This window comes from Callithrix jacchus, chromosome 1 (genome assembly GCF_049354715.1).
Source record: "Callithrix jacchus isolate 240 chromosome 1, calJac240_pri, whole genome shotgun sequence".
Lineage (NCBI taxonomy): Eukaryota > Metazoa > Chordata > Mammalia > Primates > Cebidae > Callithrix > Callithrix jacchus.
The window spans coordinates 141,918,820-141,936,381 of NC_133502.1; the positions used below are offsets into that span (position 1 = coordinate 141,918,820).

Here is a 17,562-nt window from a genome sequence, read left to right on the forward strand (position 1 = left end):
GTGGCAGGCACCTGTATCCCAGATATTTGGGAGATTGAAGCAGGACAATTGCTTGAACCCAGGAGGGGAAAGCTGCAGTAAGCTGAGATTGCCCCACTGTTCTACAACTTTATCCAGGTTCTGTGGGCGGGGGGGGGTGCGGAATTTTTTTTTTTTTTAAGATGGGGTTTCACCATGTTGGTCAGGCTGGTCTTGAACTCCTGACCTCAGGTGATCTGCCCGCCTTGGCCCCCAAAGTGCTTGGATTACAGGCATGAGCCACCACACCCAGCCTGAGGGGGTGGAATTTAACTTAGCTTCTTGGTGGGTTTTTTTGTTTTTGTTTTTTTGGTTTGACAACACAAAATCCACTAACAATTCCATGAGACAGGCCAGGTGGGATAGCTCACACACAATCCCAACACTGGGAGGCAGAAGCAGGTGGGCTGCTTAAGCCCAGGAGTTTGCAACCAGCCTGGCCAACATTGTGAAACATCGTCTCTACAAAAAAAAAAAAATTAGCCAGGTGTGGTGGTGTCTGTGCCTGCAGTCCCAGCTACTCTGGAGGCTGAGACGGGAGGATCACTTGAACCTGGGAGGTCAAGACTGCAGTAAGCTGAGACCATGCCACTGCATTGCAGCCTGGGTGACAGAGTAAGACCCTGTCTCAAAAAAACAAACAAACAATTCCACGAGACAAGAAATCTAGTATTCCTGGAAGAAAGTTGAGCAAAACTATCTTTTTATCCTACTAGTCATCCCATCCAGCAAGGAGTAGGAGACAGACACTGGTAAATTGTCTTGCCATAAATGTAAATTAACAAGCATAGAGTAAGTGTTGAGTATTACCTTCTCTGTCTCCCATCAGGACTCAATTTACCTTCTTCATCCAGTGATTGCAATTTCAAATACCATGCATATAATAGAAATTAGTAAAAATAGACAAGTGGAAGAAAACAAAATCATAGACATAATGATCAACAGCAACTAGCTCTCAATATTGGCAATAAACTTTTTTTGCAGGGGGGACATGATCTCACCTGTTGGCCTGGCTGGAGTGTAGTGGCATGATCACTGCAGCCTTGAACTTCTGGTCTCAAGCAATCCTCTTGCCTTGGCCTTCCAAAGTGCTAGGATTATAGTTGCGACTAATCACCATACCCAGTCTTGGCATTTACTCTAAGAACAGGGTGAGAACTGCAGTGAACTGGAGAGCACAAATTCATTCCAGAGGGAGCAATTGCTACTTAGCTCCAAATAGCCTTTACTTTGTGGGAATATAAGTCCAGTGTTGCCAGATTTTAAGTTGGAAATATTATTATGTACAATCTACTGATTTACAATATTGGATACTCATTCAAGTTAAAAATAAAAAACACTGTTGGTCACAGTTAAAAAGCACTGTCTGGGCCAAATATTACACATTAGTAGGTCTTCTTTACGCCCTTCAATGGTTTTAGCTATCATATATATGCTGCCAGATGTCAAATCTACCTCATAGACTGCTCTCCCAAGATTCAGATCCATGTATCTGTCTCTTGCCTAGCTTTACCTTGAAGTAACAACAGAACCTCAAATTCAAATGACTAAAATGGAACCCATCACTGCCCCCAACCACCCTAACTTGGTTCCCAGATCTTTGTTCCTTATCTCAGTGAAACTGCACCAACAAACATCTAGTTTCCCAAGTCAGAAATCTTGGAGTCACCCTCAACTTCCTCTCTACCCCAACCGATCCTATTGCTAACCAAGTCTAATCAATTTTATCTCTGGAATTCTACTTGAATCCATTATTCCCCATGCCCACCATCACTGCCATTCTTCAGACCTCACTTTAGTTTTTCTTTAACTAAAGTAAGACTCACCTAACCTCTTGCCTTTGGTGTCTTTACTCTCACTAGAATGTTATTTCCAAGACACAAACTTGATCTTGTCACTTCCCTGTTTAAAACTTCCCAATGGGCCGGGTGTGGTGGCTCACACCTATAATCCAAGCACTTTGGAGGCCAAGGTGGGCGGATCACCTGAGGTTGGGAGTTCAAGACTAGCCTGACAAACATACATGGTGAAACCCTGTCTTTATTAAAAATAAATAAATATAAGTTCTTAGGAGTTGAGCATGAATCGGAAAAGAAAAAAAAAGAAAAAAAATAAATAAATAAATAAAAACTTTCCAATGGTTTCACATTAAAGAGTAACAGAGGTCCAACTTCTTAGCCTAGTGTTTAGGGGCTTTGTGATCTTATCTTTCCAGGTTCATTTCCTACCGCTTCCCCTAACCAAAACTACAGCCACACTGAAATACCTTCAATTTCCTTAATGGGGCATAGTTTCTCTGCCCTAGCACATTTACACAGGCTGCTCCTACTGCCTGGATTGTCCTTCTCTCACTCTCTACACTACATCCTCATTTTCTTGGTTTCTCAAACCAAGCATTAATCATCTCTTCTGGGAAGCAGCCCTCACCATCAATATCCTTCTTCGGACTGGTAGGTATCTGTTCTCTGGTCCCGTAATACTCTGCATATCTCTATTTTCATTATCTATTACTTCACTGATTCCCTAATGAAATGGTACCTAGTTTAGTACAGAGGCTCTATCTTACTTCTGTAGTTTCAAGACTAAGCACAATACCTGATCCATACTAGGCATTCAACAAATGTTGCATGAATGAAACAATCAGTCTAGTCCAACTCATGGTACCAATGGAGAAATCTCTCTTGGTTTCTCAAGATCATGTGATGGATCAGTGATGGAGCTAGAGAACCCAAGTCTCCTTACTTTCAGCTCAGCACACTTTCCACTAGAACAAATCAGCTTTTGATGAGGGCAGGGATTGAAGTTTGGCTCTGAAAGGAAGGGTTGACATGGAACAAAGTGGTGGTTTTAGGGGAAAATGGAGGAAATGAGAATGGCAAAACACATTTATTAGTCATCCTTAACATGAATGCTTCTCAAAAAGATCTCACTCAGGCAACCTAATGTCAAATAAGACAGTTCACAGCTGGCATGAGCATAAAAAGGAGGGGATAGACCCCAACCATTAAAGATAGAATGAAACTTGTAATCAGAAATCTTAAATAGAAATACAGCATATACTATGTACCAGGTATTATTCTAAGTATGTACATTTACTCATTTAATCCTCACAATAACCCTATGTAGTAATATTATCCTGCCAGGTACAGTGGCCCATGCCTGTAATCCCAGCTACTCACAGGCTGAGGTGGGAGGGTCTCTTGAGCTCAGGAGGTCAAGACCAGCCTCGGCAATAAAATGAGACCCTGCTACTAAAAATAATAAGCAAAGCAAGGTGGCTCATGCCTATAATCCCACCACTTTGGGAGGCCAAGTCAGGAGTATCCCTAGAGCCCAGGAGTCCAGACCAGCTGGACAATATAGGGAGATCCTGTCTCTACAAAAATAAAAAATTTAAAAATTAGCTGGGCATGGTGGCACATGCCTGTGGTCCCAGCTACTCTGGAGGCTGAGGCAGGAGGATCACTAGAGCCCAGGAGGTTGAGGCTGCAGTGAGCCATGATGACACCACTGTACTCCAGCCTGGGTGACACAGTGAGACTCTGTATTAAAATAATAATAGTAATTATATCTTTATTTTATAGATAAGAAAAATGAGGCACTGAAAAGATTAAGTAGTTTGAGTTTTCACAGGTAGGAAATGGCAGAGCTAGGATTTGAATAAGGCAGTTCAGTGCTAGAATCCATGTCCTTAACCACAATGCCTGAAGCATAATTCTGAACTGGCAATCAAAAGGGGATCATCCACATTTCACTGTGTGGAGTATGAATTGCCTGATGGAGGAAATTTTGGTTCTAAATTCAGGGAGAAGGTGGCTCAGCCTGGGCCTCTGTGGGAGATGGGAGTTCTTTGTTCTGTGATGCAATCATGACCTCAGGGTAAACTGCCACTAGGCTAAGGAAAATGAAATGGCTACTGGAGGACCTGCTCAAGGCTGAGGGGCATATGGGACCTCTCTGGGGCCAACTAACCCATGTCCTAGCCTGCAGACACTGCGGCAGCAGCTGCCTTCAGAGCCCAGGAAATCTGGTGATACTATTCTTATTCTTGGTTTGGCAGATCCGGAGATGGTGGCAGCTTGGGAGGTTTCGACAGCTTCATCTCTGGTGCTCTGGGGAAATGGTGCAAGGCAAGGTGGGTGACCTCTGAGTGTACAGCTGGACTAATGACTGTTGACATCACATGTGAGGTCACTGGTATGAATGTGGGCCCAGGTGAGCGACTGTTAGCCCTCGATGTGAGGCTGGGTGAGTAACCACTGACACTAGATTTGAAGCCAGGTGACCATGGACTCTAGATATAGGGTTATGTGAGAGAATACTGATCTCCAAATGAGGATTAGGTAATGACCATTAATACTAGATAAGGAGCTGCGTAGATGACTGACCACACACGTGGGATTAGGTGAATAACTGTCCACTGTGAATGTAGAGCCAACTGAGTCCCTCATAACAAACCTTGTGTATCTGAAAAGGCTTCATGCCTACCACTTCTGTACCATGTGGCCTTTCTTGATTGCCTGTGTAAACAGAAATCAGAAGTGGAGGAAGAAGAAGGGGAAGAAGAGGAGGAAGAGGGGGAAGACGAGGCATCTCTGGATCCACTGGAGCCATGTTCTCCCACCAAAGAAGCTCCCAACGAAGAACAAGCCACTCCAGCCCCACTCCATCCATCCTGTGGTTCTGAGGACCTCCTCAAGACCAGAGGGATACTGGAGCAAACAATCACGCAGCCCATGAGCCCTTCCAGATCCTTCCCTATCTTTCAGATTCTGACCAACTTTCCTGTGAGGCACAAGATAGCATCAGGGAACCACCAGCAGCAGAGAAAAAGCCAACTCTTCTGGGGTCTCCCCTCTCTGCACAGTGAGTCCTTGGAGGCTATCTGCCTAAGCTCAGGTGTCCCCTCTCCTCTGAAGTTGTCTGTTTGTTCTTCTGTCTTCTTCAACAAGCTTGCCTTCCTACCTAGGTCCAACCTGTTGCTGCCCCAGAATCACTCCTCAGCCCAGTTTTCTACCCATGAAGCCCATACTATGGAAGGGATGGCCCCCGATCCTCAGTTGCTTACACCTCCATCATCTCCTGTCTAATCACTACCCCTCCACTTGAATCCCTTGCCTGTGGACCACAAGGGAGTTCTATTTGACACTGAGGCACCCACACAGTCCTCTGGAACTAGCTTCTTGGAAGTTCTCCCTGGATATGAGACTCAGTTGGAAACCAACTGAGTTTTTTTTTTTTTTTTTTTTTTGAAACCATAACAACCTTGTTTTTGTTTTAAACCCAGTAAAATTGGAATGATTCATCATCAGGACAGCAATTAGGGATTGGTCATATAGGTGGACAGGAAAAAGGAGGGGAGGCAGGGGAGGCAAGGCTCTTGCTGGGCACACGGACATGATACCCAGGGTCCTAGCCACACTTGCAATGCAGAGGAAGGGGTAGGACTGGGGCAGGGTGACAGTAGGTATGTCAGAGGTGGGTGGGGCACTTGGATAGGGCTGCCTGACTCTCACTTCTTGTTTTTGAGCTGATTGGCTAGCCAGTCCAGGCCTTCGTACGGCTCATCCCCGCTGGTAGCACAGGTGGCCTGAATGTACAAAAAGAAGTCCCAAGCTTTTGAGCTTCTGACACAAGCCCCCTGCCAATCTTCAGCTTCTCTGTCAGAATCCAAAAAAGTTAGCCTTGAAGGAGAACTTACCATACCTAAGGACTTCTTGGGAACCATGGGATATAAAGAGAAACCTCAGGCTTCTGAGTCTTCAATGACAGTCCCTTGCCCTCCCCTAGACTCCCTGCCAGAACTCCAGGAACAGAGTCCCCTGGAAGATCCATCCAGATATAAGCCCCAGTGGGAATGCACAGAAAACTCAGGAAACCTCTGGGCTTTTGAGCTTCTAGCCATGAACCTCAACCCAGGGCTCTCTGGAACCAGCCCTGTATGTGTCCCATCAGGATCTGAGACACCATGGAAGGGCATGCAGAGTAGAGAAAATATTTGGGTCCCCGCAGACCCAGTTTCACCTCCCAGCCTTCCTTCAGCCCCTCTCCTGGTATCTCTAGTAATGGGCCTCCAGGGAGTCCTGTCTGAATCCAAAGCTTTGTGGGAGACCAGGGGGCAGAAAGAGAAACTCTGGGCATCTGATTCCCCAGATCCTGTTCATAGCACACCTCCAAACTCCCTTACAGAACCACAAAGAATCAGTCCTGTGGAAGGCCTCAGTACATCAGAAGCTACATTGAAGGACACTGAATATTCCACGAACTCCTGGGCTTCTAAGCCCCCATCTCTGGCCCTCGGCCTACCCCCAGCTCTTGCTCTGGAGCCACTCAGAGTTAGATCCATGAGGTTCCTGTCTAATTCTGAGGCTAGATATGGAGACATACAAAGGAGAAAGAACTCCTGGGCCTCTAAGCACCCAGCTTGCAGCTCACCCCAAGACCTGCATGGAGCCAGCCCTCTGGGAGTCTTGTCTGATTCTCAGCCTACTATATGGGAAATGGAGCAAAAAGAAAACTGTCCTCCTGTGTCCCCAGGTGGGGGACCCAGCCCATCCTTATACTGTGTTTCAAAGTCCCACATAGGTGACCCTGTCACAGACCAAAGCAACTGTAAGCCTGACAGGGGAGCAGTGGAGCAAAGAAAGAACCACTGGAACACTGAGCTCCCAGCCCCCAGCTCACTCTCTACTCCTCTACCAGAGCCACACACTGACCTTGAATTTGTGCGGAGAAATGTGCAACAAAGAGAAGTTCCCCAAGGCCCCAGCCCTCCTGCAGTGGATCCCCTACAGCCAGTACCCTGGCCTCCCACCCTAGCGGAAGCTGTAAAGATTGAGCCCACCCATCCTGGTCTACGCAAGGAAGAGACATTCCCAGGGGTTAAGGCAGAGGCCCCATTCTCCCACAAAGGGACTGTCCCAGAGGTGCTCACCCACTCTGGGATCCATGCCTGGCAGTGGAGTAGAGAGCTGAAACTCAGGCTGAAGAAACTGCGGCAGAGCCCTGCCTCCAGAGCCCCTGGCCCAAGTCAACCATTTTGTAGTTCCCCTATTCTGGGCACCACAATTCCAAACTCCCGGGGACTCCCTTCCTGCCCCCCACAGATTTATCCCCCCAATCTATGCCCCTGCTCTTCAAGTTGTCATCCTCAAAAAGTTCAGGGGACAGTATCTCAGTCTGTCCAGTCCTCCCACAGTCATTACTCCCAATCCTCTTCCCAGCTTCAGCCACAGAAGTCTGGCAGGGCAGAACAAGGGTCTCAGAGAGGGAAGAAAATGAAGGGGAAGATGGTGGGCCAGATCCCATCCCAAGGGCCATGTGTATACATGGAGGCTGGTGTGAACTATCCACCTCCAGGCCCAGAACCCTCAAACTCTAAGGTTCTAGTCTCAGGCAAGAGAAAGGACAAGGCTTCAGCCTCATCCTCAGCCAAAAAGAGAGAGCACCCTGGAAAACCCAAAGTGGGAGACCACAGAGGAGAGAGCGCAAGGTTGGGGTTATCCACAGTCACAGGGAACAACCACCCTGCCTAGGCCAGGAGCCTAGTAGAGGCCCCTGTAAGCACATTTTCCCAAAGGTCTCCTGTGTGAGAGCACAGGGGCAAGAGCTCTCAACACACTGTTCTTCCCCAGCAGCTTCTCCCCAAAGCTTCACATCCCCAGGATCAGCCAGAGGCAGGGCTGAAAGCAAGTGACATCCCAACTCCTCACCACTGTAAGCACTGTCCTTGGGCCTGCATGGAGAATCATCTCTCCTCCCCTCCCTTCAAGGTTTCCCTTACCAGGAGTTTCCAAAAGGTGTTAGCCAAATGCCTGGGTAACTGTCGACCCCTACCCACCAAATCTAGTCAGTAGAGAAAGGCTGGTAATACTGGCACTTGATATGCCAAGACCTGCAGCCAAACCAGGGGGAAGGTGGGGATGTGAAGACCAAAAAATGGAAATCCTAATAAACTAGCTAAATTAGACAACTCCCATTCATGTCTTCTTTGGAATCTAGGGTACTGAAAATGTCAATTCCCAATTCTGCAGCCATATCCCCTCAGGTTCAAGTCCCAGAAATAGAGCGCTCAGAATTCTGCAGGCTTAACTCTCTTTTATGGATCTTCACAGATGATCACATCTGGAGTCCACACAGCCTTACTCTATAGGGTGAGGCTACAGGGCCAGGTGAGCATAGCCCAAAGCTGCCCTTGAGAGGGAACAACTTCATAGAATGTCGACAACAACAAAAAATACATCCATTCACACAAGCACAGGTAGTCTGAGTCTAAGCAACTGTGCTTGGTCCTGGGTATTGTTCTTGTCTTCATTCACTTGACCCACAAGTTCACCACATATCTTTGTTCTCAGCCCTCTGTTTTCTTCTCTCCCTGGGTCTCTCCATCCCCAAGACCATGAAAACAAGTGCCTTTTCATATGTCTAGTAACCATATGGATTTCTGTAATGACCCGGTCATATCTTCTACCCATTTTCTAATGTATTATTTGTTAGATATTGTACTAGTCAATGTATTGTAGTTTTCTATTGCTGCTGTAACAAATTACCACAAAACAAATTTATTTTGTCAGAAGTCTGATATGGAGCCTGGGTGCAGTGGCTCACACCTGTAATCCCAATACTTTGGGAGGCTGCGGTGGGCTGATAGCTTGAGCCCAGGAGTTTGAGACCAGCCTGGACAACACGACAAAACCCTGCCTCGACAAAAAAAAATACAAAAATTGGTTGGGCATGGTGATGCACGCCTATGGTCCCAGCTACTCATGAGGGTGAGTGGGAGGATCATCTGAACCAGAGAGGTCAAGGCTGCAGTGAGCCAGGACTGAACCAGTGCATTCTAGCCTGGGCAACAGAGACCCTGACTCTTCCCCCACAAAAAAATCTGACACATATCTCACAGGGCTAAATCAAAGGGTTGGCAGGGTTGCATCATTTTCTCTAGGCTCTGGGTAGGATTTACTCCTTGCCTTTCCCAGTTTCTAGAGGCTGCCCACATTTCTTGGCTACTGACCCCCTTCTTCTATCTTTAAAGCTACCAAAGGCAAGTCAAGTTCTTCTCACATTTTATCACTCTGACCTCTTTTGCTTTCCTCTTCCACTTTTAAGGATCTTTATTATTACACTGGGCACAGCTGAATAATCTAGGACACTCTTCCAATTTCAAGTCAGTTGATGGCCAGGTGCAGTGGCTCATGCCTATAATAGTCCCAGTACTCCAGGAGGCCAAGGCAGTTGGATTGTTCGAGGCCAGGAGTTTAAGACCAGTCTGGCCAACATGGCAAAACCCCATCTCTACTAAAAATACAAAAATTAGCCAGGCATGGTGGTGTGTGCCTGTAATCCCAGCTACTCTGGAGACTGAGGCAGGAGAATCACTTGAACGCAGGAGGAGGTGGTTGCCAAGATCACGCTACTGCACTCCAGCCTTGGTGACAGAGCAAGACCTTGTCTCTAAATAAATAAATAAATAAAGTCGGTTAATTATTTCCTTAATTCCATCTGCAACCTTAATGCCCCTTTTGCATGTAAAACAATATATACATAGGTTCCAAGGATTATGATGTGGGCATCCTGGGGGGACCATAATCCTGCCTACAGAGATAGTAATCCAATCTGTTATGTATGTTGCAAATATTTTCTTCCAATCTGTAGCTTATTGTCTAATTTTATGGTGACTTCTACTGTATCAAAGTTAAATTTTTTATGTATTTAAATCTACCAACATTTTACTTCATGACTTCTAAAACATTTTCTCTTGGCACATTGATACGTTTATATATTTATGTTTTAAATTACCAATTTTTATGGTATGAGGTGATAATCTAACCTTCCCCAAAATGATGTCCAATGTACAAATACCATTTTTTTAAAAATAGAATGTCTTGAGCCCATTCCATTAAATATGCCATATTGTAAAAACAAGAGTCATTTCTAAGCATCTCAAGGCTTCAGGTCCCCATATCAACAGCATACCAGACAATATCTCATATTCAACTTGTCCAAAAATGTATTTTCCCTTTGGCCTTTTCCTCCAACATGCCCATTACTATGAAAAGGCATGATATCCACCTAAATACTTAAGCTCTGACTCCTCCCTCTTCTCTGATCTAATACATTATCAAGTCTTGTCGGCTGGGCTTGGTGACAAGCCTCCTTTGGGAGGCTGCGGCAGGAGGATCATTTGAGGTCAGCAGTTCGATACCAGCCTGGACCATATGGTGATACCCTGTCTCTACTAAAAATACAAACATTAGCCAGGTGTGATGTTATGCACCTATAATCCCAGCTACTCAGGAGGCTGAGGGAGAAGAATCACTTGAACTGGGAGGTGGAGGTTGCAGTGAGCTGAGATCATGCTACTGCACTCCAGCCTGGGCAACAGAGCAGGACTCTATCTCAACAACAGCAACAAAAATCTTGTCAATTATACCTATAAATGTATTTCAAATTCACCTTTACCTCTCCATTTCCACTATCACTATTGTCTTAGTCATTATTTCTCACTAAATTGGTTGCTCTATTCCTTCTAATCCATCCTGCACATGGCTATAATTCTCTGGAGATCAACTGGCCCAATCTCTTCAACAAGTGTCATACAAGTTTGAGTAAAAGGCTAGGAATTGTGGTACATGCTTATAACCCTGGCTACTTGGGAGGCTGAGGCAGGAGAATCTCTTGAGCCCAAGACATAGTGTGCTATGCTGATAGGGTGCTGACTGATGCTAAGTTTGGCATCAATATGGTGACCTTCCAGGAGTGGGGGACCACTAGTGCCTAAGGAGGGGTGAACTGGCCCAGTGAGGAAACAGAGCAGATAAAATTCCTGCACAGATCAGTAGTGGTATAGCAACTGTAAATAGCCACCGCACTCTAGCCTGAGCAACAGAGCGAGATCCTCTTATTTTTAAAAGTTTGAATAAAGGAACCTAACAGATGCCAACTTGTTGGGATATTGGTTTGGTCCAAATAGCTGTGAATGACATTTGGGTCACTTGGGGAAAACTCTGAATATGGTGTGGGTATCTAGATTGGTTCCTAACCTCTAGAATTTTTAGAGACAGGGTCATGCTCTGTCCCCCAGGCTGGAGTGCAGTGGTATGATCACAACTCACTGTAGCCTCTCTTGGGCTTAAGTGATCCTCCTGCCTCAGCCTCTTCAGTAGCTAGGTCTACAGCTGTGCCCCACTATGCCCAGCTAACATTTTTTTATTTTATTTTTTGTAGAAATGAGGTCTCACCCTGTTGCCTGGGCTGGTCTCAAACTCCTGGCCTCAAGCAATCCTCCTGCCTCAACCTCCCAAAGTGCTGGGATTATAGGCATGAGCCACCATCACCATGCTCAACCAAGAACATTTATGTAAAGAGAAAGGTAGAGATACTGACCAAAACCAAAAAGTTATAATGCAGTAGGATCTCAACTTGGGTTTCAAAATACCATATATACAGACACACACACACACACAAAAATCCAGAAACATATGCACTAAAGTTATTAAAATAGTAACCTCTGGTTATTGGAAATATTTTTAAAATTTTGCTTATATTTTTCTCAATTTCTTTATTATTTTGAGATAGGGTTTCCTTCTGTCACCCAGGCCAGAGAGCTGTGGCAAGATCACTGTTCATCGTGGCCTCTACCTCCTGAGTTCAAGTGATCTTCCCCCTTCAGCCTACCGAGTAGCTAGGACTACTGGCACACACCACCACACACAGCTAATCTTTTTATTTTTTGCAGAGATGGGGTCTTACCATGTTGCCCAATCTGATCTTGAACTCCTGAGCTAAAGCAATCTGCTCGCCTTGGCCTCCCAAAGTGCTGGGATAACTAGTGTGACCCACTGCACCCTGGCCTATTTTTCTAAATTTCTACAATGCACATTACTGCCTTTATAAAAATAAAAGTTACTTGGCTGGGCGCGGTGGCTCACGCCTATAATCCCAGCACTTTGGGAGGCTGAGGCGGGTGGATCACGAGGTCAAGAGATCGAGACCATCCCGGTCAACGAGGTGAAACCCCGTCTCTACTAAAAATACAAAAAATTAGCTGGGCATGGTGGCGCGTTTCTGTAATCCCAGCTACTCAGGAGGCTGAGGCAGGAGAATTGCTTGAACCCAGAAGGCGGAGGTTGCGGTGAGCCGAGATCGTGCCATTGCACTCCAGTCTGGGTAACAACAGCGAAACTCCGTCTCAAATAAAATAAAATAAATAAATAAATAAAAGTTATTTAATGTGAATTGTCTATGCACAACAACGTGCATGTGATTGACAATATTGTACTGTTCACTTGGAAACTGTTGGATAATTTTTTTTTTTTGCCACAAGAAACAAAGTGAATTGTTTAACACTGAAATCTGTCACCTCCTTGCCTGAATTCTCCAGATGATCATACCTGTAGGAAAGTTCAGTCCTGGCATTTGAGGGTCTTCACAACATGGTTCCTGATCTCTCCAAATTCACCCCAGGACTCTCTTGCTAGTCTAACTTTAAGCTTTATAAGCAAGAGCTCTATCTTCTGACCTGTGCCTCAAACTGTTCTCCTTCTTTCTCCATGTCAAGTTTCCCATCTTCCTTTAAGGCCTGGAAACTATTTTATATGGTTTTGCCTTCCTTGCAGCCCCATTAACACTGTGTGCCTTGTTGATAGTTCCCGTTTCCTGATAGTAAGGCTTTAAAGTGAGGTTCTCTGAGGTCAAGCCCAAATTCTCAGTCCAGTGCTCTTTCCACTCTATCATATTCCCTCTAGTCAGTATAGTTGGTTGAGATAACCAGTCAGAAGGTACACGCTACTTCCTTGATTCCTCTCACTAGTGTCACTGTTCGGTTCCAAAGCTTTATTTAGTCCAAATATGTCAATAGAGTCTGAGTCCAAAACTCACCACCTGCTGGCCCAGGGTGGAACTAAAAGTACTTTCCCTCTCCCAATACTATGGTCTCGAAAGACAATGCAATTCTGAATTTCTATTTGACATAGGAACATGAGTCCATGCTTCTCTGAGTAGCTTTATAAAAAAAAATCCAATTCCTATATTAAGTATTTTAAAGCTCTTAGTAGGTTGTAGGGCTGAGCAAGGGTTAACAAACCACTTGACACTTGCCACAGTTCAGCTGAAATGGAAGACCTGTATACTTCATGGCATTATGTGTCCACTGGACTTTCAGGAGAATTTGTAGAATCAGTACATTACATCTAAATAAATTTTAAGATATTAGGTATATTGTTCCATCTTTGTTTTTGCCTTTATGGCATACTGCTGGTCCTCTATTTGATACCATATTCTTGGTCAGAAATCCAACCTCTAATCGCAGTATTTACCCTATACAAAGTGATTAGCTACAGTAAGATCACATTTCAATTTCTTTCTAGGAATAATGTGAGGGAAAAATGGACTGCCTATACAATTTGCCTCTTGGTTTAAGTAAGCAGGCTTCTGCAGTTGAGAAAGCATTTTTCAATCTTTTTTATTTTTTTCTTTTTTTGAGATGGAGTGTCCCTCTGCCACAAGGCTGAAGTGCAGTAGGGCAATCTTGGCTCACTGCAATTTCCGCCTCCCAGGTTCAAGTGATTCTCCTACCTCAGCCTCCTAAATAGCTGGGACTACAGGAGCATGCCACCACACCCAGCTGATTTTTATATTTTTAGTAGAGATGGAGTTTCCCCATGTTGGCCAGAATGGTCTCGATCTCTTGACATCGTGACCCACCCACCTCAGACTCCCAAAGTGCTGGGATTACAGATGTGAGCCACTGCACCCAGCCGCATTTTTCAATCATTTTATCAGACTAAGACTTGAGGCCCCAAAAGAGCTATAAATGGCAACCCATATGTAGAAGAATGAAACTGGATCCTCACCTCTCACCTTATACAAAAATCAACTCGAAGTTGGTGCAGCAGCTCACACCTGAAATCCCAGCACTTTGGGAGGCCAAGGTGGGTAGATCACCTGAGGTCAGGAGTTTGAGACCAACCTGGTCAATATGGGTGAAACCCCGTCTCTACCAAAAATATAAAAATTAGCCAGGCAGGATGGTGCACACCTGCAATCCTGCTACTTGGGAGGCAGAAGCAGGAGAATCACTTGAACCCAGGAGGCAGAGGTTGCACTAAGCCAAGATCAGGTACTCCCAGGCTGAGCGACAGAGGGAGACCCTATCTAAAAAAAAAAAAAAAAAAAAAAAATCAACTCCAGATGGTTCTAAGACTTAGGTCTAAAACCATAAAAATTCTAGAATACCAGAAAAACCCTTCTAGACACTGGCTTAGGCAAAGACTCCATGACCCAAGAACCCAAGAGTAAATGCAACAAAAACAAAGATAAATTGATGGGACTTAATTAAAAACCTTCTTCACCACAAAAGAAACAATCAGCAGAGTAAAAAGACAACCCATGGAGTGGGAGAAAATCTTTGCAACCTATACACCTGACAAAGGACTAATTCCAGAATCTACAAGGAACTCAAACAAATCAGCAAGAAAAAAAACAAACAATCCCATCAAAAAATGCTCTAAGGACACTGACAATTCTCAAAAGAAGATATACAAATGGCCAACAGACATATTAAAAAATGCTCAACATTACTAATGATCAGGGAAATTCAAATCAAACCCACAATGTGATACCACCTTACTCCTGTAAGAATGGCCATAACCAAAAAATAGATGTTGGCATGGATGTGGTGAAAAGGGAACACTTTTACACTGCTGGTGGGAATGTAAACCAGTACAACCACTATGGAAAACAGTGTGGAGATTCCTTAAAGAACTGAAAGTGGAACTGCCATTTGATCCAGCAATCCCACTACTGAGTAGATACCCAGTGAAAAAGAAGTCATTATACAAAAAAGATACTTGCAAATGCACATTTATAGCAGCACAATTTGCAATTGCAAAAATAATGGAACCAGCCCAAATACCCATCAATGAGTGAATACAGAAATTGAATTGTGGTATACCTGAGGTCAAGTTTGAGACCAGCCTGGCCAACATGGTGAAACCCCATCTCTACTAAAAAATACAAAAATTAGCTGGGCGTGGTGGTGCATGCTTGTAATCCCAGCTACACAGGAGGCTGAGGCAGGAGAATCACTTGAACTCAGGAGGCAGAGGTTGCAGTGAGCCAAGATTGCGCCACTGCACTCCAGCGTGGGTGACAGAGGGAGACTCCGTCTCAAAAAAAGAAAGAAAAGAAAGAAATTCTAGTATATATGTATCAGGGAATACTACTCAGCCATAAGAAGGAACGGAATGGCATTTGCAGCAATCTGGATGGAACTGGAGACCATTATTCTAAGTGAAGTAAATCAGGAATGGAAAACCAAACATCTTGCATTCTCACTCATAAGTGGGAGCTAAGCTTTGAAAATGCAAAGGCATAAGAATAATAAAATGGACTTTGGGGATTCAGGAAAGGGTGGGGAGAGGGGGAGGGATAAACACTGGGTACAGTGTACACTGCTCAGGTCATAGGTGCACCAAAATCTTAGAAATCATCACTAAAGAAATTATTCATGTAACCAACCACCACCTGTTCCCCAAAAACCTATTGAAATAACAAATAAGTGTAAAAATATCCGTTTCACAGCATAAGTTCCAGGGATGCTCCAGTTTAATCAACTAATGTTAAATATCATGCATCCTTCAAGATTATCTATGTAGACCAAAAGGGAGCCTGGTCTTGCCTAGTATAAATTCTAGGATGACCAATACCAGTGTTGATCATAATCCTGACAGACACAATCCCAAACACCATAATCCCAAATACTGAACTCCTAAAAGATCAAAATCCCTAAAATCACAACCTGGACAAAATAAAATTTCAAATTCAGGGGAAGGGATTAGTATGTTTCTGGTTGTACACAAGATAGTTACATCATGTTATGCAGAACTATTACCTTATTAAGTATGGTTTAAAGAGACACATAACGGTGCCAAGTTGACAAGGGGCAGAATTGTGGACTTAATTTTAGGTGTCAATTTTACTGGATTAAGGAATATCTAGAAACCTGGTAAAGCATTGTCTGGGGCATATCTGTGAAGTTGTTTTCAGAGATTAGTGGAGTGTGAGTGAACTGAGTGGGGAAGATGTGCCTTCAATGTTGGTGAGCACCATCCAATAGGAGAGGCCCCAGAGAGAACAAATACAGAAGGCAAATTGGTCTCTAAGAGATAGGACAGATTTTTCTTCTGGTGCCTTGAACATCAAAAATTTAACTCCGGCCAGGCGCGGTGGCTCATGCCTATAATCTCAGCACTTGGGGAGGCCAAGGTGGGCAGATCATTTGAGGTCAGGAGTTCGAGCCCAGCTTAACTACATAGTCAAACACCCAGCTCTATTAAAATACAAAAATTAGCGGGGCATGGTGGAGGGCGCCTGTAATCCCAGCTACTCGGGAGGCTGAGGCAGGAGAATCACTTGAACCCAGGAGGTGGAGGCTGCAGTGAGCTGAGATCACGCCACTGCATTCCAGTCTGGGCTAGAGACTCCATCGCAAAAAAAAAAAAAACTGACTCCAACCACAATGTTGACTGTAAGCATATGTGTGCATAAAAATGTTAAATTTTATCCTTCACAAATGCACATGTACAAAAAATAGACATCTCTTCCTCAATAAATGAAAAGACATCTATTTTTTTGTACATGTGCATTTGTGAAGGATAAAATTTCTGAAGACCTTGGCTCTTTGGGAGACTAAATATGCACTGGTTACACAATGGTTATTGAACCAGCTCATCAAGACAGGTTTTCTGTCACAGATGACTGCAGTTATAAAGCTAGGTGCCCATGATTACCCTGCACAGTGACAAGCATTTATATATTTTACTCCTTACGAATGTTTCATCTGCTCATCACTGTTACATCTGTGCAACTGTCAATGGTATACATATCTTGCAAAAATGCTATTATTCCCTATTTTATCGTGTAAAGTGGCCTATGAAATGTTGTCATGTTTTTTCTCAAATAAATATGCTTTTAAAAATGTAAATAAATTTTCAAAGAATGTTTAATATTTCTTCCAGAATTGTACTTTGGGATTTTGACCTTTTGGGATTGTGCTTTTCAGAATTTTAGACTTCAGGGATTTTGATCTTTGGAGATTACTGTATTTTATTCAAGATTATCATGTTCAGGACTGTCTTTTGAGATTATGTCCAAACCCAATCAACACACATTTAATTTAGTGATTTATTTTCTCTGTACTACTCTCTCTCTGGGTGAGGCATCATGGTACCGACCCTAGAAGCATTAAGTGATTACTGTTGAAGAGAATAGTCTATTTTCTGTTTGGAAAAAAAAAATTCAATGCTAAAATTTTATATTAACAAAAAGCTATTTTTTTTATCATACAAATTACATAAAATAAAACTGGACACAACTTTAAGTGATCACCAACCAGGGGATGAATGTTCGGGATTTTTAGATGCATTAAAAGGGAGTACAGAGAATATCCACCTGCAAATGGATATTTTTTTGCAACACTAGGATTTTCAGATGGCATCTCAACACAGTCCTTGGTCAGTATATGGGATTCTGCAGGCCTAGCCT

The 17,562-nt window shown here is 44.0% G+C and overlaps 1 protein-coding gene across 1 annotated transcript; it reads left to right on the forward strand.

The window, feature by feature from the left end:
* Window positions 1-3,915: 3,915 nt before the first annotated feature.
* On the forward strand, window positions 3,916-7,985 carry SPATA31G1 (SPATA31 subfamily G member 1). The gene is given in 3 exon segments (XM_017974378.4): window positions 3,916-4,153; window positions 4,494-5,246; window positions 5,604-7,985. Coding segments are annotated over 3 exon segments (3,255 nt in total). The 5' UTR covers window positions 3,916-3,922; the 3' UTR covers window positions 7,875-7,985.
* Window positions 7,986-17,562: the final 9,577 nt, after the last annotated feature.